General features: G+C 43.5%; 1 protein-coding gene across 4 annotated transcripts in view; it reads left to right on the top strand.

Annotated features, from left to right (window-relative positions):
• Positions 1–386: 386 nt before the first annotated feature.
• The window catches only part of LOC311038878 (cysteine-rich secretory protein LCCL domain-containing 1-like), a 29,589-nt gene continuing 6,209 nt past the window's right edge, over positions 387–23,766 (top strand). The window contains exons 1-15 of one of the 4 annotated variants that reach the window (XM_084048499.1): positions 512–646; positions 3,335–3,413; positions 3,956–4,293; positions 14,597–14,715; positions 15,641–15,773; positions 16,505–16,620; positions 17,249–17,349; positions 17,893–18,099; positions 20,172–20,232; positions 20,864–20,930; positions 21,483–21,613; positions 22,108–22,151; positions 22,269–22,341; positions 22,669–22,744; positions 23,456–23,589. In XM_084048499.1, coding sequence (XP_083904625.1) covers positions 4,003–4,293; positions 14,597–14,715; positions 15,641–15,773; positions 16,505–16,620; positions 17,249–17,349; positions 17,893–18,099; positions 20,172–20,232; positions 20,864–20,930; positions 21,483–21,613; positions 22,108–22,151; positions 22,269–22,341; positions 22,669–22,744; positions 23,456–23,589 — 1,553 coding nt within the window. In that variant the 5' untranslated portion in view covers positions 512–646; positions 3,335–3,413; positions 3,956–4,002. Of the gene's footprint in view, positions 647–3,324; positions 3,414–3,955; positions 4,294–14,596; positions 14,716–15,640; positions 15,774–16,504; positions 16,621–17,248; positions 17,350–17,892; positions 18,100–20,171; positions 20,233–20,863; positions 20,931–21,482; positions 21,614–22,107; positions 22,152–22,268; positions 22,342–22,668; positions 22,745–23,455; positions 23,590–23,766 lie in introns of all 4 variants that reach the window. The other 3 variants (XM_084048500.1, XM_084048501.1, XM_084048502.1) reach the window with 3 other exon arrangements.

Genomic DNA, 23,766 nt, shown 5'->3' on the forward strand with positions numbered 1-23,766 from the left:
TCTGATCACAGACGGACACACACACACACACGGACACACACACACACACACACACACACACACACACACACACACACACACACACACACACACACACACACACACACACACACACACACACACACACACACACACACACACACACACACACACACACACACACACACACACACACGGACACAGATGGACACAGACGGACAGGGTGCAAAACAGTCTCGGCCATGCCTTTCGGCCTGGCGGAGACATAAGAGCCTGGTATAAACGAGTGGGTTGTTTCTGAAGTTTAGCGGGGCGTGGTTAGGGGCGTCACTCAACACACTGCAGGTCTGCAGCCAAGCCAAGTTGAGGATAAAATGTGATGTGATGCTTTTTGCGGCTCCTAGTGAAAGAAGCATCTAATCCTGCAGGATAGGGACAGATCTATAGACCCACACACACCTGAGGAGAACGGCAAAGTGCACGGATCGCACCATCATCATCACCTGGTTGACATTATTCCACTACATCACCTGCAGTTCATCACGTTACTGAAGTTACTTTGAAGTTGGGATTCTTCGAATATTTCCTGTTTTATTCTGCAGAACCTTTGACAGGTTTCTCTCCAGATAAGAAACTTTGTGGGGCGCATCATCCCATCTGGCTAAAGGTAACTCATTTCCAGTGGTGGAAAAAGTACTCACATGTTTTACTGAAAGTATCAATACTGCACTGTAGAATGCTCTGTTACAAGTAAAAGTCTTGAGTAAAAGTACAAAAGTATTGGTATGAAAATATACTTAAAGACGTACAAAAGTAAAAGTACTCATGCAGAATGTCCTGTTTCACAAGGTATATGTATAATGTATTCAAATCTTTTGAAAATAGCCAACGTGTAAATAGGGCTGAAGTATTAATGTAGACTATGTTTTGTAATAATAATCAAAATCTAAAATCTAATATTATTCAGAACACATTATATACCTCATCTTTCTGTGTAGAAAATGACATTTATTGCCACTAAATGAACTCTCCAGACAAGTTACTGAGCCGCCCAGTTTGGAGTGTTTTTTTTTAGGAAAAAATGAAAGTGCAAATATTAAGTCAAAGGAAGTCATTAACACACAAGTAGCGGGTTCTTTCATTCACGCTGCTAATAGGCGCATGTCCTTGCCAACCAGCTCACCCCCAGTGAACCCCTTCAGGTTAATGATGGCACTCCACCAAACACTGGTGGGAAAAGTACTCAATTGTTTTACTTAAGTAAAAGTATTAATATGCAATGTAGAAATACTCTGTTACAAGTAAAAGTCCGGAATTTCTAAATGTACTTGAGTAAAAGTACAAAGATACTGGAAAATATACTTTAAAGTACCAAAAGTAGAAAGTTGAAATCATGCAGAATGTCCCATTTCACAAGTTTTCAAATGTATAAAATGTATAAATAATCTTTTGAAAAATAGCAGATCTACAAGCTCACAATGCAACGCATTGTGAGCTTGTAGATTGTCTATTTTCAAAAGGCCGAAATGTATATAGGGCTAAAGTGGTTAATTGTACTTGAGTAAAAGTACAATATTTGCCTCTGAGATGTAGTGGAGTAGAAGTAAAAGTGCAGAAAATGTGAAATACTCCAGTAAAGTCAAAATATCTCAAAATTGTACTTACAGTACTTGAGTAAATGTACTTACTTAGTTACTTTACACCCCGGTGGGGGGCCATGAGGTTACATATGGCACTCCACCAAACCAGCAGTGTGCCAGCTAGCCCACGCCAGTGGTCCTCACACTTTTTTTAATGTCAAGGGGGACCCCCATTTGGACCCCCCCCCCCCCTCTACTAGTCAATAGCCATGGGGTCCAATGCACTGTCCCAGCCAAGTTCAATATTGACCCAAGTTACAGATATGGCGAATTTAATACCATTTCCAAGTAGACAAAGTACTCAACCCCAGGACCTAATTCAATGATACCCCAAATATTACTCAGCTACAAGTGAAAGTTAATTTCTCTGTCAAATTTGTACTTGAGTTAAAGAACTGGAGTAGAATACTTTATTTTAAAATTAGCCTACTTAAGTATTCAAAAGTGCATGCTTTTAAGGTTTCAAAAGTACAAATTACCATGCTTTTTAATGTCAATGCATTGCTGTTAATTCACTGCACAGTCTACTTTTTTCCCTTCCTAAAAATGCAGTGGAGTCAAAAGTAGCCTACAATATTTGTCTTTGAAATGTAGAGGAATGTGGTGGTAGCGCTCGGGTGGCACAGTGGTCAAATCCCTGCCCACCACCATGAAGGTTGTGGGTTCGCATCCACCATTGGTGCTACTGGCTTTGTCGGGCGTCCATGCGAACACAATCGGCCCGTGTTCAGGGGAGGGAAGCCGGGCAGGGAGGGTGATATTGGTCGTTGCATGTACTCCTACGGGCTGGGGCGGCACCTGTCAGCGGGGAGTGTTGGGCAGGAGGAGTCACGCTGGGCAAGACCTAGAAGGTTGAGTGTCTAAACGGAAATACCAGAATCTGGCGGAAGTACCGCCTAAGGAAATGACGTTTTACAAATCTGTTTACATTCTCCGTGAATGAAACAAGTGTTGTGATTGGTCGAAAAAAATATAGTTTCCGGGGGAAATATGTACGACGGAAGTCCCGCCCCTATAGACACTCTCTGCTTTAGGTCGTGACCTGGCTCTTCTCTTCGCAGATGAGTGAGGCTGGGAACGAGCTTTTCCAGACCCATAGAGAGAGGGAGTTCTGTCACGCTTTGATCCCGCCGCAAAGCGGGCTGCTATGGGCTGTAGTTCCAAACATTGGAACTTCCTCATTGAGATAGACAGAGCATACTGCTTACTGGGATGGGACTTAATGGGAGTCTATGCTAGTGTCCTCACTCTCATACCAGATCACGCTGGGCTCTATGTCCTCCCGGTGGGGGCTCCTCGTCCTCACTGGTAGGTGAGTCAGTAAGATACAACAGCAGTGACAACACAGACATTTATAAATTGGGGAGAAAAAGGGGGTCAAATAATTATTGGCTTCTCTAAAATTTGTAAGAAAATAAATGATGAGTGAAAGTCATCCAAAAATACAAATAGCCTACTCAAGTAAAGTGCAGATACTCAAAAATGTACATACTGTAAGTACAGTGCAGTACTCAAGTAAATTTGTTAGTGTCCACCACTGCAAACCAGCAGTGTGTGGGTCCAATACACTGTCCCAACCAAGTTCAATATAGAAGGTACATATGATATATGGCTAATAATAATAATAATACCAATAATGATACCAATTCCCAGCACTCACCAATGATCCTCACCTTTATCTTTTTAAATCTCCCCCTTTTCCCAGCTCACTTTAGCAGAAGAGGACGAAATTCACAATATATACGCAAGTGTGTCTACTGTGAATTATATATCCGGTGGTGGAAAGTAACTGCAGTAAGTACATTTACTCATGCACTGTACTTAACTTAAGTAGGTACTTAACATTTTACTGAAGTTAAGTATACAATGTTGAGGTACTTTTACTTTGCTTGAGTAGATCAATTTTTCAATACTTTATACTTCTACTCTACTACATCTCAGAGGCAAGTATTGTACTTTTTACTCCACTACAGTTATTTGAAAACTTTAGTCGCAGGTTACTTTGTATATTTAGATTATTGCTGCAAAACACACATTCGCCACTTAAGCCCTATTTTGTACCTGGGCTAATCGGAAATAGCTGATCTACAAGCTCACAACGCGTCGCATCGCGACGCGTTGTGAGCTTGTAGATCAGCTATTTTCAAAAAGGTTTGACAAAAACTTGAATGCTTTACTTTAGTACTTTAAGTATATTTTGATGCCAATACTTTTGCACTTTTACTGTACTTGTGTCAAATTTAGAATGCAGGACTTTTTTTTATTGTTATGGAGCATTTCTGCATTGTGGTACATGTATTGATACTTTTACTTTTAAGTGCTTTTTTCCACCACAGGTCCCATCCAGTCGAGAAGTTCCCAGAAGTCTGCAAGATCGGCTGCGATGACGAGGAGGTGCTGTGCGTCCCGGGACTGGCTGCCGTGCGCGCCGCTGCTGCTCCTCCTCCTGGCGTTTCCCAATGCCGCCGCCGCCGTCGCCATGGCGATGCCTCCCAACGCCACGGGCTGGGAGCAGATCCTGGACAAGTACCTGGACGAGGACGGCGGCGACGGGGGGGCCGCCAAGCCGAGGGGGAAGAGGGCCATCACCGACAGCGACGCACAGCTCATTCTAGACCTCCACAACAAGCTCAGAGGCCAGGTGTACCCCCCGGCCTCCAATATGGAGTACATGGTAAGATGTGTTCGCGTGTGCGTGTGCGTGCGTGCGTGCGTGCGTGCGTGCGTGCGTGCGTGTGTGTGTGTGTGTGTATACTTGTGAGGGCTCAAATGTCCCCTCAAGTAGGCTACAGTAGACCGGCGGGATTTCTGAAAAATGTGATTGTTAGAGGCGTTTTAGGGTGAAAGTTGGGAACCTGACTATTCAAGGGTGCTGAATCTGAAAAACATGGTTCCCAAGCAAATTCTTTTAGTTTTTAACCTTCCAATTTGCATAACAGAACTATTTCAACAATAACTCTATAACAAAGCAAGCGAAATTGACAAATAAAGTGTATATATCTATCTTTAAAGGGTCAGACAATGTGTGTAAGGTATTTATAATGTAATTAGTGGTAAGCTTACTCCTAAATATGCAAATTAGAAGGTAAAAAACTCAAAACTTTGCTTGGGAACCAGGGTTTTCTGATTCAGCACCCTTGAATTATGTAAAATGGCCCTGGTTCCCCACTTTTACCCCAAAATGCCTCTAACCTCCGTATAGAAGGCCTTTTCCGTGAAATCCCACCAGTTTAATAGTAGAATTAGAGAAATTAGAGACAGTTGTGAGGGCCATTTCCTGGTCCTCACAAGAGAGATGGTTGTTTTATGGGGGGGTTTAGGGTTAGGAGAAATGCCATTCATAAAATCACCGTCCTAAAACGTTGATGTCCTCACAAGTATAGCAATACATACCGACGCGCGCGTGTGTGTGCTTGTGTGTGTGTGTGTGTGTGTGTGTGTGTGTGTGTGTGTGTGTGTGTGTGTGAAATACACACACACAAATACAGTAGGCTACATTTGGGGTCAATTGTTGGACATTCAATCAACTATTGGGGTCGGCGTGTCAAATTGGGGCCAATTAAGTGGTGTCTCCAATTAAGTTTTTAGCTGAAGTTTAATACGATTAGGGTTGGAGTTATAGGATATGGAATGAATGTAAGTCAGTGCAGTGGTCCCAAAAGTTATGTGCTGTATGTGTGTGTCCGTGTGCGTATTATTTTGCGTGTGCTGAAGAGCTGGCGTGAGCAATGCCTTCACCCCCCTACTGAGCTCCCTAAGAATGTAGTCTTACTGCGGGTGATGTGACCCAGTCACCAGACCACTTGGCTCAGGGACCTGCTTGGCTTTCCCTCAGCAGGCATGCAGCGCAACGTTGCTGTAGTGTCCGGCGGGAAACCTCGTATACTGTACTGTATGTCCAAAAACTGTTCTTTGAATATTACTCGCTCAATATTCGCTTATGGGAGAGCGCGCCCCCCCCTGTAGCAGATCTAGAAGCTCATAGCGCGACACTCTCAAAAAAATCTACAATGACAGATGCTGCTTTCCCGGGTTTTAATGGGTTGAACCCTATATGGTTCATCGGAGTCCCTCAAGTCTCCATACTTGGGTATTTCAGTATGTCAGATGCTGGGGTTTATGTTGTTAATAATTATTTCATCATTTATAGCCGATCTACAAGAAACCTTGTATTTCCAACACCATTCCTTTAATAAATATATATCAATTAAGAAACATTTGAAATGAGTGTAAATAGCTGCTCTAATTTACGGGGGAAAAACCCCATGAAAATACATTGAAATCTGGAGATACAAGGTTTCTGAGTCTGAACCATGCAAATCTATACCCATGTGACTATAGGGTTTATTTCACTAGAACAGAATTCCGCACACATGCCAATGATCACAGTGCCATGGCCATTTTTTACACAAGCGAAAAAAAAAGAGAAAGGTTTTGTCTGAATTTATGCTTCGCCCGTCACGTGTGTGTGTGTGTGTGTGTGTGTGTGTGTGTGTGTGTGTGTGTGTGTGTGTGTGTGTGTGTGTGTGTGTGTTTAAAGCGGTGGGTTGTTTTTCACAGAGCAATTAGAATCAGCGCATGGCTTGTTTTACCAGCTGCCCCCCCACCACGCACACACGCGCACACACGTACACACACGCGCACACACACACACACACGCACACAGGCACACACACACACACACACACACACACACACACACACACACACACACACACACACACACACGCACACACGCACACAGGCGCACACAGGCGCACACAGCTACTCAGTGGCCTCCTGCCAGTCAAAGCTGCATACAGTCGGACATCTGGAAGTCTTCCAGATGAACTACGTGTGTGTGTGTGTGTGTGTGTGTGTGTGTGTGTGTGTGTGTGTGTGTGTGTGTGTGTGTGTGTGTGTGTGTGTGTGTGTGTGTGTGTGTGTGTACTACTGTATTCCACACACTTACCATTACACTACTTTGCCTCAAGCAGCACGTAGGGGCAAGTGATGTGAAGTAACTAAGTACATGTACTCAAGTACTGTACAGTTTTGAGGTACTTTTCAGCTATTCAAAAATAGGTCCGTGATCTACAAGCTCACAGAGCATGTGCTATTTTTGAAAGATTTTGACACAGATTTTGAATCCAGACCCTTTACTTGTAAAGAGTATTTCTATATTGTGTTAATGCTACTTTTACTCGAGTAAAAGACATGAGTACTTCTTCCACCACTGCTGACCATTAACCACTTAAACCCTTTTCGCTTTTTACCCCTTTTTTACCCCCTAAACTTTCGCTGAAAATAGCCGAGCTACAAGCTCACAGCGCATCGCAATATCAAATGTCGAGCAAAAACAGACAAGTAACTAGTGAAGAGCCAGTGGTGTAAAGTAACTACATTTACTCAAGTACTGTACTTAATTTTTTTAGGTACTTTTACTTTACCGGAGTATTTCCAATTGTCTATACAATATTGTACTTTTACTCCACTACAATTATTTGAAAACTTTAGTGCAACTTTTGCAGATCTAAATTATTACATTATAAAACATACATTAACCACTTTAGTCCTATTTTATACCTAGGCTATTTGAAAATAGCCGATCTACAAGCTCACAACGCGATCTGCTATTTTCCAGACATTTTAGTACTTTTACTTTCTAGCAATACTTTCTAGCAATACTTTTTAGCAATACTTTCGTACTTTTACTGAAGTGAATTTTGAATTACATTGGAGTACTTTTTCTGCTATTTTTGGCTAATGTTCCCCCCAGAATACAGTATGGGCGCTGATGGGTTAAGGTGCTTTGCCACCAGTAGCACTTTGGGAGGTTGGAAACATAGTGCAGCAGAAGTGAAAGGTAATGAAGCTTTATCTTGCTTTCATCTGCACTTAAAGAGCACAGCAGAACAAAAGGAGTATTATTCTATGCTATAAAGGCAAATAAACAGCTACTCCTGGGGGCAATTGCCCGGGCTGCGTAATTTTGTAATTGAGAGGTTGGATTTGAGGACCCCGTGTGGGTGAGTGCATGTTCGTGTGTGTGTGTGTGTGTGTGTGTGTGTGTGTGTGTGTGTGTGTGTGTGTGTGTGTGTGTGTGTGTGTGTGTGTGTGTGTGTGTGTGTGTGTGTGTGTGTGCGAGTGCGTGCATGCGTGCATGCGTGCGTGCGTACGTGCGTGCTCGTGCATGTGTGCGTGTGTGCATGTGCGTGCATGTGTGTGTGCGTGCGTGCGTTTGTGTGTGTGCTCGTGCATATGCAAGCAAGTGTACTGTACATGGACTGTGTGTGTGTGTGTGTGTGTGTGTGTGTGTGTGTGTGTGTGTGTGTGTGTGTGTGTGTGTGTGTGTGTGTGTGTGTGTGTGATAGCACAGATCTCCCTGGCAGCCTCCTGTTAGACGCAGGCAGGCAGGCTGTGCTCTGGCTGAGAAGTGCTGAGCCAGCAGCACACTATACTGTCTCCTGTTTCAGTTGGCTGGCTTTTTTAGCTGCAGGGGCACCCAGGGGTGAAATGTGGAGAGACGTGCAACAAGAGGGGCCAGAGGAGAGAGACACACGCACGCACGCACGCACACACGCACGCACGCACGCACGCACGCACGCACGCACGCACGCACGCACGCACGCACACACACACACACACACACACACACACACACACACACACACACACACACACACACACACACACACACACACACAGAGAGACGTAAAGCGCAGTCGGTAAAGGCAGATGAACAAAAATAGAATGGCCTTTTCTGCAAACAGAAAAGAAAGAAAGAAAGAAAGAAAGACGCACAGACAAAAGATCGAGGGAGACACAGGATACCAAAACAGGTGTCGGAATCTTTGAAATGTATGTTCAGGTGGTGAGGAGAAAGGGAGGAACAGAACAGTGAGAGAGAGAGAGAGAGAAGTGAAAGTGACACAGATGAAGGGCTGAAATCCAATCTGGTAGAGATCTCCATAGTTTGCTATTTGGTGATTTTCAAGCTTGTCCTTTTAACCACTTAAACCCTATATGGTTGACCGGAGTCCGTCAGGGCTCTATACTAGTGTCTTCTTCTGTTATTGTGGGGAAAGCTTTCACTGAAAATAGCCAATCAACAAGCTCAGCTTGTAGATCTGCTATTTTCTGGGAAGATTTCCCCCCACAATACGGACGCTGGGGTTTAAGTGGTTAAAACCGGCGTGGCTCTGTGATCCTCTGGCCGGCCTCATTGTGTTCCTGCTGTCAGCCTTCACAAGGCTCACAGCTTCACTGTACTGGAACCCTGCTCTGCCTACACATACATACTGTACATGCACGCACACACAATATACTGTGTACGTATACATACACAGCTACAGTATATAATGTATAGGTCAGGCAGCTTTGTTACCATGCAGCACACACACACTCACACACACACACAAGCACCCTTATGCGTATACGCACCCATGGGAGAGGAAGTTGTTTTGTTATCGTGCACCAGACACACACACACACACACACACACACACACACACACACACACACACACACACACACACACACACACACACACACACACACACACACACACACACACACACACACACACACACGCACATGCACCCGTATACCCATGTGCACCCATGGGACAGGCAGTTTTGTTATTGTCCGCCATGGTATTAAGCCACAAACCGGTTGACCCTCGGTAGTAATCATAACAGTAGCTCTGTGAGATAACATCAAGCCAAATCCCTCCCTATCCCTTTCCCGTACCTTCTCTCTCCTTCCCTCTCTCTCTCTATCTCTCTCTCTCTCTCTCCCGCTCTCCCTCCCCCTCCCTCCCTCTCTCTCTATCTCTCATCCTTTTCCCTGCTTTATCCCCGTGGCTCCGTTCCCATTCTGTCATTATCCCGCACAGCGGCCCAGAAGAATTCCTGGGCTAAGTACTCGCACTGCATAGCGATCCGCAAAAGCTCCCTTCCCACCCCTACAGCCCTTTGCAGGTGACGCTGAGGCGTTCTCGCTCTCTCTCCCCCCCCCCCCCCCCACCACCCACCGCTCCCGAAGTTGACCTGCAGGGGTTATAAACAGCGAAGTGTCAACGTTTGAAGCGCTGTAAGACAAACAGATGACATCTTGAGAGAAAAAGGGCCCTTGATGTTTAACTAGGCATGGCTGGGCGGGCGCCGGGCAGAGTTGATGGTGGCGGCGGTATTTGGAGTCTAAAAGATAAAGCTGTGTTGACATTTTTTTCCCTCTTTCGGGGCGACTCGTGAGTTGTGCTCATGTGGATTTATGGCCGCCTTGGTCAAGCGGCGTTTGTAAATAAATAAGTCTTGGCAGTTTGTTTTAATCTGCTTGAGTACTGCACCAGCACCGTTCAGATATGGTTGACTTTGTAGTCAGAAAAGTGTTATTAGTTGATATTCAACTACTTGCGTTACAAAGTGCTTTTCTATAAGTCATTATAATATTGTGTATTGTATGTGGGAAAACAGACTCATCAGGTATCTAAACAAACCATAACTATTTGAAAGATGCTATGTCTGATCCCTCAACCGCCACCAGTTTTTCGTGTCTCACAATCAACCGAATTATGAAAAGAACTGAGGTTGGAGAGGATGGACCACACTTGCTATTTAACTCAGTGGTTCTCAAACCTTTTCATGTCAAGGACCCCCAAATTCATATATATATTTGGCCACGGACACCCATCTGAAAATAGTTTGTGCCAGGGACCCCCATACAAGATTTGTGTTGTTGAAATGTTTCAGAAATTATTATTTTCTTCACGATTTTCAAAATAGCCTATGTATAAAGTGGTTAAACTGATTTAAATGCTATATAAAATGATTTAGCTGGGGACCACCTGGCTGGAACCCCTTCAAGGACCCCCGGGACCCCACTTTGAGAACCACTGCTATAAATACTGACATGACCTAGTCCCATTCAGTCTTTCACATCTCCGTGTCATCATTTCCTGAGATCTAACGCACGGCTCCACAAACGTGAATCTGGCATGTGCCGCATGATTTATCTTTTTTTCTTTTTCATGTCGTCTTGATCAAACAGTGTTCTTGTTATAATGTGATAATAGGACGATAATGGATTATTTGGTTGACTGAATTACAACAGTAGCCACTAGCCAGCCACGGTGTCTCTGATATGAGTTGATGTGGTGTGGATGAAAGGCACAGCATGAAAAATGGAATAACAACTCATCGCTGTCAGGCAGAAACCTCTTATCTCCATATTTTAACCTTTATGTGTTTTTGCACATTAATGCCCTAGTTGATGTCACTACAATGTCACATGAAAGACAAAAGTATTCAAAAAAACATATCTACATGCTCAAAGTGTGTCACCATCGCTTTCAGATATTTGCTATTTTTTCATTTGAATCCTGAAAAAGTAACAGTTTTGTACATATGAGGTTTCACTCGACAGCAACAAACTAATACTGTTTTTGCCGTGGGAACAATATCGGTGGTCTGCAAGGTCAACCCTTTATACAAGCACACACGCACGCACACACGCGCTCCTTTTCTCCACTTCCTATATACAGTACAATATCGTTTTCTATCGATCTCTTTCCTTCCCTTGTTGAGGTTTTTATTCCCTTATCCATTTGCTTTCTCTCTCTCTCTGTCTCAAACCCTCTTATCTGTTCTTCTCTTTCATCCTCCCTCTGGTTTCTCCTTTTATTTATTTCTGCTTAGTTTTTTTTTCCCAACCTCACTTTGTCCAACTCCCATATCTTTCCCAGAGACTTTTTCTTTTCTTTTTTTTTTTTGCCATCCGTTTGCGCGCACAATTGACTATGTGCAGGAAACCCAAACGTGCAGAGAGAGGAAGTTTACCCTTCTGTGTACCCTCTGGAATGCGACCAGATGACCAAGAGAGAGAGAGAGAGAGAGAGAAAAAAAAAACTCTGGCCGCAAATGAGGTGTTAAGTGAAATAAACAATGCAGTGTGCACAGTGCTGAAAGACTTTAGCAGGGGACGTGTTTTTCTTTACAGGCCCCAGCAGAAGTGTGGTTGGGGGGCCTGGGTTACAAGCCCCCACGTCCCCCCCCCCCGTCCCCTGCTGTGCTCGCTGTGCAAACAACAGCAGTTTGACATGCAGGCTGCGCTATGTACCACATTCATCAGTTCAGAAATATGTGTCTCAGTCGACACTTTTCTTGAGCCCAGCTTTTTTACTGCTCGCAAAACTCCCCTGGTTTTGACATTCGCAAGAGAAGTGACAGTATTGTGTACTGGAAGGCTTCCACTTGTATTTATGAAAGACATGCTACGGGAACTGCACAAATCATCCCTTTGTGATTTCGAAGGGCTACTCAGCGATTTTTTTCCTCTCGCCAAACTCTCGCCAGAGTTTTGGTCAATATTTGGCCTGAGTCAGTTGTGGTCGCACTTCCAACGTCTTCTGGAGCCATAATCATTTATTAAAGGCCGGCAGCAGTCAAGTTGACCTTCTGAGATGGTGCTGTTCCAAGCACAAAATTGCCAGTTCGCTGTGGCCCACAGCCCCTTATGGCAATTACCACAGCTCATCTGTAATGTGTTTCAGCCTGCTTATCAGTGTAAACACATTGATTACTTTTTTGGGCAAAGCTACTTGTCAGGCGAATCTATTCGGAAAATGACATGGCTTGAGATCAAGGAAGTAATTGAATGGTTTTCCCTCTGCAGTCAAGCTTTACTGATGATAACACGGCTTAAATTTCCTCCATCCTCTGTATTTTGGTCTCATTATCTTAGCAACCACTTCAGTGGAAAAATGGGGGATAGCTTACCCAACTGCAAGGAAATAAGTAACATTGTAATCCATTTTGCTTTGCTGTCTCATTGCCATGCAACATAAATCATTTGCTAGCCACAGTAGCTGTGAGTTTCATGCAAAAAACTTTTTACTTCCCAACAAGTTGGCCCTGGTTCTTTCAGTACTCTTTTTTCCCTCCTTTTGTACAAGGTTGCCTCCACAATGGTTGCATTTTAATTCCACACAGGTGGATGGTAAAAGGGGAAAACAAGCCCCAAACACAACCATAATGCGCCCCCAGTGGTTTATTTGTCCAACAATTACGCAACATTACAACCAGATTTTGGTTAGGGAATCTGATACGCCGTAGCAGCTTACCAAACAAGCTCCACTCAACAGCCAGCAGGCTTCTCAGAAACAGCAGAAGAACCTGCAACTTGTTACTGTCAAGCTGAAACCTTGTATCTCCACGTTTCAACTTTTTATGTTTCATGATAAATTAATGCCCTACTTCTGATAGCCGATCTATAAGCTCACAACGCTGTGAGCTTGTAGATCAACAATTTTTTGCTATTTGTTTTGGGGAAAAAAATGTGTGTGACTTTTATAAATATTGGACCAGTGAAAATAACAAGAGCTTGTGACTACACTGGATCCATTGGAACACAGGTTCTTTTTTTTCCACTTCCTGAAAGGTAACACTTTTTTGGACATACAAGGTTTCCGCCCGACAGCGAATGGAACTCAAAGGAGTTAATTTGGAGTCGTGCCAGACATCCTGTTGCTAGGCAGGTGTGCGTGTGTCAGGGAGTAATGTGGACGGCAGCAGTTGTTTCTGGGGGGACTGAAGTGGGTGCCGGACAACGGAGTGGAAGGATAGTTGATGGAAGCACGGGGGGGGGGGGGGGGGGTATTTTAAGTTCTATTATTGGATGGGATTTCAGTCAGGGCTAAGCTATGACTTCCAGGGCCCAACAACATTTTGAAACTCATGACACCTCTGCTGGTATACTAATGCACACGCAACACACATGCATGCACACATGCACACACGTACGCACGCACGCACACACACACGCGTGCGCGCGAGCGTGCGCACATACACACACACACACACACACACACACACACACACACACACACACACACACACACACACACACACACACACACACACACACACACACACACACACACACACACGTGTACTTGCACCAACCCCATGTATTAGGTATGTTGTGGTCAAGGTGAAAGTGAAGGTGTAATTAAAGGAGCGGATCATTTGGGGAGAGGGGAAGAAAAAGAAAAAGAAAAGACAGCTGGTGTTATTCCAACATTCTTTTTTTTATTTTTTATGAAAAGACCAGAATGTAGGTCAGTAGAGAGGAAGGACACTCTTTGCATTCCCACAAAACCCCCAGAATGGGAATATGATCCCTCAGTATCCCAACCAGAGCCTAACTGAGAGGGCATTTCAGAGAGAGCTGAAGGGAGGCGAAATGAAACGCAAAAAAAAAAAAAAAAAGACTTGAGCCGAGAGACCCCTTTGCTAGAGACCATATGGAAGGTATTACTTAAGAAAAAACCCAGCCTGCGCTTTTGCATTTTTTGAATAACCCTCGATCTTTAGGGAAAACAAGTCCTTGGATCGGTCTGGTGCAGCTCAGCTGATGAGCAATCAGAAACTTCACAACGTAAAAGGAAAAAAAGCCTGACTCTGGAACAACAACAGCAGACGGTTCTAGAGGTCACATGTATTTTCTGTTCAGCCACAGTCCACCATAGTGTTATTTTAGCACAGTGGTCCTCAATGTTCCTTGGGGGGGGGGGGGGGGGGGGGGGGGGTATATCAAATGTTTTTTGGCATACATTTTTTTTGTATTATGCTATTTTATATTCTTGATGTTGTATATTTATATAAATAGTTCAGTCCTACTATAGGCTGTTTTTGCAGCACATTGATTGCACCTGTGTGATCATTTCAGCCCAGCACTGATTAGTGGCTGGTCTGAGGTGTTACCACTTATAATGAGTGTTGTGTATGTCCTATTCCTCATTCTGAAGAAGACTTTGTGTTTTGGTTCCTTTATGCCCAGATAAACTCAAGCGTTTGTCTGCGTTTGGCGGACGAGTTTTGTCCATGTTTGACATGTAACGGTCCACTTTAATAAGTATGGAGGGTCTTCAGTGGTTAAAACTCTGTTAATTGATGTGCTTCTCTCTGCCCTTTCTACCCTGCTTTGTGTTTGTTGAGGTGTGGGACACGGAGCTGGAGCGTACGGCTGAGGAGTGGGCTGAGACCTGTCTGTGGGAGCATGGCCCGGGCAGCCTCTTGCCCCAGATTGGACAGAACCTGGGAGCGCACTGGGGAAGGTATAGTAGATAGCATTTATACTGTACGCTACTCATCTAAATCTAAACCGGCCATTCTCAACCTGTGGGCTGTGAAAAACTGAATAATTCTCAACAACTGACACTTCCAAAATGTGCTAACAGAACAGGTGGGATACTGAAAGTTATACTTCACACATTTTCAACCGATCTTCATATAAATGGTCCTCACTAATGCTCATTATAAGATGGCACCATTTCTGTCTACTCGGTCTGTGTCTCAGGGGAGAGTTCAGAAATCTGCCTACCAAAGTGACATCATCGGTAGGCAGGTTTGGTCATTTCAAACAAGAATGTCTTCTTTTTCATGCTCTTTGCATTAATAAAAATCACACCTGTGTGAAGGTAGCGGCGCCTTTGATACATTTTGTCGTCAATAAGTGTTTATAATGTGTTTATAGCCACGTGTCACGTGAAGCTTGACCAATCACTTTGTTGACGTGTCTGACCAATCAGAACGTTGACGCAAAAGCCAGGTATAGAGGGCTACCGCCGCTAAAAAAATAGAATAAAACAAGAGGTTGAAATCTTGTTTGAAATGACCAAACCTGCCTGCTGATGATGTCATTGGTACTGTAGGCAGGTTATTGAACTTTCCACAGCCCTCCTCTGAGACACAGACGAAATAGACAGAAATGGTGCCATCTTATAATGAGCATTAGTGAGGACCAATTATATGAAGATAGCTTGAAAATGGTTGAAATGGTCGTTTAAGCTCTGAGTGTCTCACAGAGTTTTCTGCTCTACCAAAAAGTATTCATCTACACCTGCATACAGTTTCTGGATTGTGCCTTCATGAGAGAAGCTGACAGCTTTAATGCATAATGCAACGATGTACTCTGAATTCTGTTCCGTTGTGTTTTGAAGCATCACAGTCATAGAGAGTGTGCTTATTCATTATGTGCAGGTTTCGTCCCCCAACGTTCCATGTGCAGGCGTGGTATGATGAGGTGAAGGACTACTCCTATCCTTACCCTCAGGAGTGTAACCCCTACTGCCCACTGAGATGCTCTGGTCCAGTCTGTACTCATTACACACAGGTACAGTTACCAAGGCTGCGGACTGCACCATTTCACAAGGGGAGTTCAGTATGAAGATGAGTTTGACAAACTTCCTTTGTACTGCCCTCATTTGCTATTGTCGCTATTGTCGGGCAGAAACCTTATTATGTTCAAAGTCGTTACTTGTCAGGAGATGGAAATAATGGATCCAACGTAGTTATTTAGTCACAATCTCTTAATAACTTTTCATTGGTTAATTTCTTATAAAAAAGACTATCCACTCTCACTTTCAAACATTTTCAATAGCTTGTAGATCGGCTACTTTTGCATGACACTCTTGTACGATGAAGTGCAATAAGAAAAAACTGAACAATGAAATATGGGGATACAAGGTTTCTGCCCGACAGCAACGATTATGTAAAGGTTTGTGATTTTACAAAAAGAGTCTGCACACTGGTAATGCTGAAAAAGCTCTGCTGTATTTTATTGCATCGTCAACGTTTCGATCAATCAGATCTTCATCAGGACATCCTGATGAAGATCTGGACATCTTATATACGAACATGTATATGTCCTGTGAAGATCTGATTGATCGAAATGTTGACGATGCAATGAAATACAGCAGAGCTTTTTCGGCATTACCAGTGTGCAGACTGTTGATACTGCTGCTTGTCTTATGTGCGTGCACTACCTTCCTCATAGATAATGTGATTTTGCCTTTGATGTGTATTGTGATTGTTGTGCTTTTCTCTGTGTTGTCCCTCATGCAGCTGGTGTGGGCCACTAGTAGTCGTGTTGGCTGTGCCATCAACATGTGCTACAACATGAATGTCTGGGGGCAGATTTGGGCCAAGGCTGTCTATCTAGTGTGCAACTACTCACCAAAGTAAGCGCATTTTGCTTCTGTGGTGTCATCATAGTGATGTCTGAGTGTGTGACAGTAATATTGTTGTGTGTTGTCTCCGTACCGTTTTTTCCCCATCAACTTACCGAGGTGTGGTCCAATATTAGCCTGGCAAAAAGCTAGTGTAACTTTGCTCAGTGTGGTCTAGCAAGGCTCAATAGGCAGTTGCTTTGGTTGTGAGCAGCCGATTCGATCAGACTTTAACCATTCAGAAAGGCAAACCATACTGTACATCTAACAGAGACAGTTGCTAAATCATACTCCTGCCAAACCCTGTCAGAAGGAGGGCAAAAAAAACGTTTTCTCCCTTGACAAAGGCCTTGAATATTTTCTTTTTAAACTAATTCTATTACAGCATCGACACTAGCTTCTTCAAGTGTAGCCATTGTTGTCGTTTACAATTCAGAGCTGCTTGTTGTGGTCATTTAAACTGAGCTCACAGGGGTTTGAGGCGTTTGAGGGTTTGTCAAAATGTCATGACATCGAGTTCAACCAACGGATAGTTGGATACTTTACCCAAAGCTTTTGTCAGCTTTAGCTATTTATTTTTTCTGTAAACTTCACATCTTCTGTTCTGTATGTCCACTCACTTTAACCTTGACCTGAACAGGGGCAACTGGTGGGGCTACGCGCCTTACAAACATGGGACCCCATGCTCTGCCTGCCCACCTAGCTATGGAGGAGGCTGCAAGGACAACCTCTGCTACAAAGGTACAGTAAAATATGTATTTTAATATATCAACAAATGGACGTGAAAAAAATCAAATAGATTTTTTTTACATCTGATTAACCACTTAAGCCCTATTTTATACAATACAGCACTTGATTGCACAACAGTGTTGCACACATCTTTATCGAACGTAGGCAATCTACAGGCACACAACGCCTGTCATCGCGTTGAACATGTTTGATTTCTGTACAGTTCTGAAACTTTTCGCCAAGGATATGGCCAAAATAGGGACACCAGGTTCAAAGTGGTTAACTGTTGCAACCCTATTGGACTTCACAGTCCATTTATGTTATTGTATTTAAAAAATGTACCCCTAATCCCCCTCCAAATCGATCATGTTTTATAATTGATTAAATTGATTAGTTTGATTATATGTTATACCCCAAAGTTGGTTCACCCGAGTCCCTCAGGCCTCTACAGTATACTAGTGACTTCAAATGTCTTAGCTGAATACCACTGCTTTATGTAAACATTCAGAAAACAACCTATAGTGACAGTACTTTTTCCTATACATTTCCTTGCAGATGACGGCTCCAACCCGCCTCTAGAGGAAACGGAGGAAAACAACTTCATCGAACCGGAGGCCCCCCGCACACCGCAGAAGCCCAGGCCTCGGGCCCCAAAGCCTGACAAACCCTCCGAGCCTCCCAGTCGCCCCGCCGCCCCCCGCCCGGCAGCCCCCCCCACGGAGGACCTGGAGAAGAACGAAGTGGTCAACACACAGCAGATGTGTAAGCTGCCATTTAACTGTTTATTCTGGCTCCGGTTTCATCTAAAAATGGGGAGTGCGTAGGATTTGGTCTGGGGGGTTTTGTGGAGACACAGGGGGGTACTCGGTTGTACTATGATGTGGGAAAGTATTTTCTAACATTTTTAATCTGGGTCAAAATAGAAATAAAAAAGAATTTGGGAATACCTCTCCTTATTGTTGATTAAGCAAATCATCGCTTTGGGGTGGAAACCTTGTATGTCCAAGACCGTTACTGTTCAGGAAATGGAGAAAAAAAGAACCACGCTTTCCACAGGATCCAATGTAGTAAATATTTAGTCACAAGCTCTTGTTAATACTTCAATATTTATAAAACCCACAGACAGACTTACAGATCTACATAAGCCCACAATGTGCCAATGCCTTGTGGGCTTGTAGATCGGCTATTTTCGCTACTTTTGCGTGACACTCTTGTACGATGAAGTAGGACATTCATTTATGAAGAAAAAAAAAACATACACATTTGAAATATGGAGACTGGAGATACAAAGTTTCTGCCCGATAGCAACAAAATATGGATGAGTGAAAATAGAGGACTTGGAACAGAAATGTTTTCACTGCACTTTACTTCAAATCACCTTGATGTTCTGACTGCATACTTTATCTGCCAGCTCTCTTATTAGCCCCCACAGTTTGTTTTAAGTGTACTTAACCACTTGAAGCCCAGCATCCATATTCTGAGCAAAAGCTTTTGCAGAAAATTATCAGATCTACAAGCTCAAAAAAAATCTGAGTAGCCTACTCTTACTTCTTCTACCACTGGTACCTTCGCAGTGATCTCCAGAGTGTGTGTTTGCTTTTGGCTGGTTGAGAAGGGTTGGGGGGGTGGGGGGGTGGCTGTGGTTTTTAAATGGCTTCCTCTCTCCAGTGCAAGGGGTCTGTGCTTGTAAGCTGAGACACTTTCTCTAGTAGTAGTGCTGACCACCCTGGAACCCTGCTGCAAGGAATTCCTCCCTTTTGCCTCTTCAAACATCACAGTCTTCAACTGGGTTTCACTCAAACTTAAGGACAGGGAGGGATTTCAACCTTTTTCATTTCAATAAAAGGAGAGATCAAGTTGTTGCAAACAAAAAGTTGTAGTGAATAAAAGATGAAACATTTTGGCAATTAGACTCTGTTAACAATTAGCGTACAAGATTAGCTTGTAATAGGGAGAACTCCCCTGGAGTCTAGATGCTGGTGGTGGCAGTGCAGATGAACCTCCTTCCTTCTAACTCTAGACGATTGAGACAAGGTGGAGTTGGGGATGGAGGTGGGTTGCTTGTTGCATGCTGAAAAGAGAATGACGAAGTGTCAGGGGCAGTGACATTTAAAGGCGGAGTCTATCACCTGATTGTCTGGCTGCAGATTGGCTAGAAGTGCTCACACTTCAAACTGAATGACAGGATGATTGTGAGGCATCCCCAGCAATAAAGATGAGAGTGTGGGAGAGAGATCTTCCTTATTGAATTAACGCTTAGAGCTACATGTCACAGATCACAAAATGTACTTTCTTTATCGGTCATGGACGGACGCCCCGTTTCAAATTATTGTGTCCAAATATGTTGAATGTTAAATGTCGTCATGGATTAATGGACCCATTTAGTTCCATTTGTACACTCTCTGATTTTACAGTCCCGTAACTCCTCGGAGCCCTGGAGGTCCCCCGACCCCATTTTTTAAAAACCACTGCATTAAACAACTCATCATTTGGCTGGGGACCCCTTGGGCTTTCAAATTGATTGATTGAGTGATTGATTGATTGAATACTTTATTACAGGGGATAACAAAAAAAGGCCAGCAGTCCGGGCTTGGGAGTCACACTTTTTTCTGTGGTAGGGCATTCCGCATTTTGGTGGCATAACAGTAGAATGAATTCATCCCCATGTTTGTGCCGAATCTTGGAGGAACAAGATCAGTCGAGCTCCTTCTGGTGTTGTGCCCGTGGGCGTTTTGCACTCTAGTGAAGTAGTTCTTTTCAGGACAGCCCATTGCTTAATGCCGTTTCCTATACAGTTACCCTCAAGTGTGTGTTTGTGTGTTTATATGTTTCAGCTCAGCTCATGTCCTGCGACACCAAACTACGGGATCAGTGTAAAGGGACTACGTGTAACAGGTACAATGATCCTGAAGTCAAATACAATTACAATTTACTATTGCAGGCATTTAGCAGACACTCTTATGCAGAGCGACTTATACTGAGAAAGGTAATCACACATACATCAAATGCAGAGAGTCAGCTAGTGTAGTGCCTTGGTAAACTAGGATCACAGGTAAACCAAGAACCTAGCATCAGTCCAAACAATATACTATCACCCCCAAAATGACTTTTTTTTCCTATCGATTAGTCACCCCATGGAGACTTTTCATGGATATTTTTTTGTTTTTGTTGAATTCTTAAGCCAATAATTTGATGACCGGCAGTGGTTCCGGTAGGAGACAGAAAGAGTCTCCTTTTTTGTGTCTCCTACCAGAACCGCTGCCTACCGTTCCGCTGGTCATCAAATTATTGCCCTAATAATGCGACAAACACAAAAAAATATCCATGAATTCAAGTTTCAATGGGTGACTAATCCATAGAAAAAAAGTATTTTTGGGGGTGAACTATCCCTTTAAGGATACCAGGTACACAATGAACCTAGCATCTAATTACAGATAGGCTAACTAGTCACTTTCAAGTCTTCTTTACTGAATGCTGACAACCGTTGATATCTTTTGTATTATGTACTGTAATTGCTTATCTCCAGGTACGAGTGTCCAGCTGGATGTCTGGACTCTACGGGAAAAGTAGTTGGAACAGTATACTATGAAATGGTGAGAGAACATGCATCAACATTAGTCAAAGCTCTATTATGTACATTTTCTTTTAGGGAATGAAATTATGTTTATACAATATAACGTATACAATTGCTGTGGTTGTATTTGGTCTCCCTGCTCTTCTATGGAGACATTTTAGATCCTGTGTCTAGGTTGGACACAACCTTTGACACGACCCTGTCTATGGTTTGACACGTTTGTTACATAGTGCAGTTTTAAGGCAGTAGTTCTGAAACTTAAAAATTCAAGGACCCCCATTTTAGTACTGTATGCATTAGGCGGATGCCCATAACTCTCGGAGTTAAAGACCAGTAAAGGGTCCATTTGATTCCTAAGTATCAATCATTTAGCTAGGGACCCCCTGGAACCCCCTCAAAGGACCCCTGGGTGTGTGTGTGTGTGTGTCCCGGAACCCCACTTTGAGAACCACTGAGTTTAAGGCATCAACATCAATGGGTTACATTGTCAGCGTGAGTCCTGATGGAAACCAGATGATGTTGTCTCTAATACTTTGAGGTGTTTTTCCCCTTTCGACTTCCCTCTCGGCAGCAATCCAGTGTGTGTAGAGCTGGCCTGCATGCCGGGGTGATAGACAACGACGGAGGCTGGATGGATGTGACACGACAGGGAAGGAAGGAGTACTTCATCAAGTCCAACAAGAACGGGGTCCAGTCACTAGGGTAAAGCGTCTGATATTTCTAAAGCTGTTGGATCAGATTTACGCTGACGTACAGTACAAGCCGTTGTCTTGACCACCTGAACTCCTCCAGCATCCATATTCATATTATAGAACATAAGCCAAAGATCACTCTACAAGCGATCTTGTAGAACGGCTATTTTTGGCGAAGAGATTTGGTTTCGAGGGGAGAAAAAAAGGTCCAAGTACAGAGCCAACTCTGGTCGGTTTTGCTAAGTCTAGAGGATTTAAGTGGTTAAGGAAAATAGATTGAAACTCAACGTAACCGAGGAATTCTATTATTTAGAATATCCAAAAATAGGCAATCTACAATCTTCTGGATTTTTTGGCGAATACATTTTGGTGTTGAGGGGATAAACAGTACAGAGCCAACTCAGGTAAACCTTTGCTAAGTCTAGAGGATTTTAAGTGGTTAAGATAAATAGATTCAAACTCAACGTACAGGTAACCGTAGGAATTCTACGATTCTCTTCACAGAAAATATCAGAGTGCAAATTCCTTCATCGTTTCCAGAGTAACAGGTTTGTCTTACAATTCAGAAACACATTTGACATGCTGCAGACGTGTATATTTATATGTTTTATATGTATATGTGCTGTATTGCCTGATGTTCGCCGTACTCTATGCCTTCCTTGCAGTGAAAGCCATCATGTGTGAAACGACAGTCGCCCAACTGTGTCCATATGAAAAACCTGTAAAACACTGCCCAAGGTAAGACCCCCCACACCCCTTCTCTGACGTTACCTATTTGAACTTCAGTTCAACTCTTTATACCACACTTATATATCGTATTCGTCGCTGCCAGGTGGAAACCTTGTATGTCCAAAAAACTGTTACTTTTCTAGAAATGTTTTAAAACCCACGCACACTTGACCACTTTCGCTTTCAAAATGAGCTTGTAGGCTATTTTTGCTACTTTTCACTCTTGTACTACAAAGTAGAGCACTAATTTACAAAAAACAAACGCCAAAAGGTGAAATATGGAGATACAAGGGTTCTGCCCGACAGCGACAATATCTTCTCTTTGTGTCTTTCCAGGCTATACTGCCCCAAAAACTGTTTGGAAGAGAACCCTCGCATATCCAGAGTGATTGGAACGAGCATATACTCTGATGTAAGTCAGTGTACGCATTATAAACCTGAGTGTGTATGAGCTAATCTTGGGTAGGTAGGCCTACATGTATACCAGAAAAATGCATGAAAGGCATGCATTGTTATAGCCATGTTATACGAGCACAAAATGCAGCATAAGGGGGCCGTGTCCATAGAAAGTGTTTCTTGAGTCTGCCATGCATTTCTATGGTAAAGACGCGCTGGTGCTCTCCCAGCACTTTTTGGCGCAGCGCCCGGGGCGCTTCAAGCTGACAATATAGTTCATCTTTTGGAGAGGAGCGCCAGGTTTTTGATGGGTCCTCATTGTGTCTGACGACCTGGTAATTTACGACCTAACGTTGTATCAGCTATACGCTATGTGTGCTAATAACGCAGATGACTGGACGCTTGAGCAATGAGCACCTCGATGGTTGTGCACGAGCACTATGAACATAGCACCAAAGCGCTCCTCGGCTCAAAAGGCGTTCTCTGTTATTATCAGCTTGAAGCCACGCCCCTCCCATGTGGATCCCAAGATTTGTATTATGTTCAGTACAGGAAATTATTATTACTGTTATTAATGACTGAATGAATTTTGTTAATATGATTTGGAATGCATTGCATTTTGTACACAACAGAAAATCCAATAGAACCGCTGTTAAAAGAAAAGAAAAGTTGATGGGCGGTCAAACCTATTCGCCACAACATTCAATCCCATTTATCCCCCTTACAGAGGTCCAGTATATGCCGGGCCGCCGTCCATGCAGGTGTGATCAGGAACGACGCAGGTGGCTATATCGACGTGATGCCGGTGGACAAGCGGAGACAATACGTCGGCTCGCACCAAAACGGAATCACCTCAGAGAGGTACAGCATGGCATGAGGTTAATCCACTAGTAAGCTGACTGCAGGAGTGCGTCAACAGCAGGTTTAAACCCTCTCACAAGAACACAGAGGAGTAAAAAACAGAGGGAGGCAATGTCATTCAGTTGCTTGGTCTGTCTGTCCATCTGTCTAACACAGCGGTTCCCAACCTTTTCTGGA

The sequence above is a fragment of the Gymnoscopelus microlampas genome (assembly GCF_963454915.1).
Source record: "Gymnoscopelus microlampas genome assembly, chromosome: 22".
Lineage (NCBI taxonomy): Eukaryota > Metazoa > Chordata > Actinopteri > Myctophiformes > Myctophidae > Gymnoscopelus > Gymnoscopelus microlampas.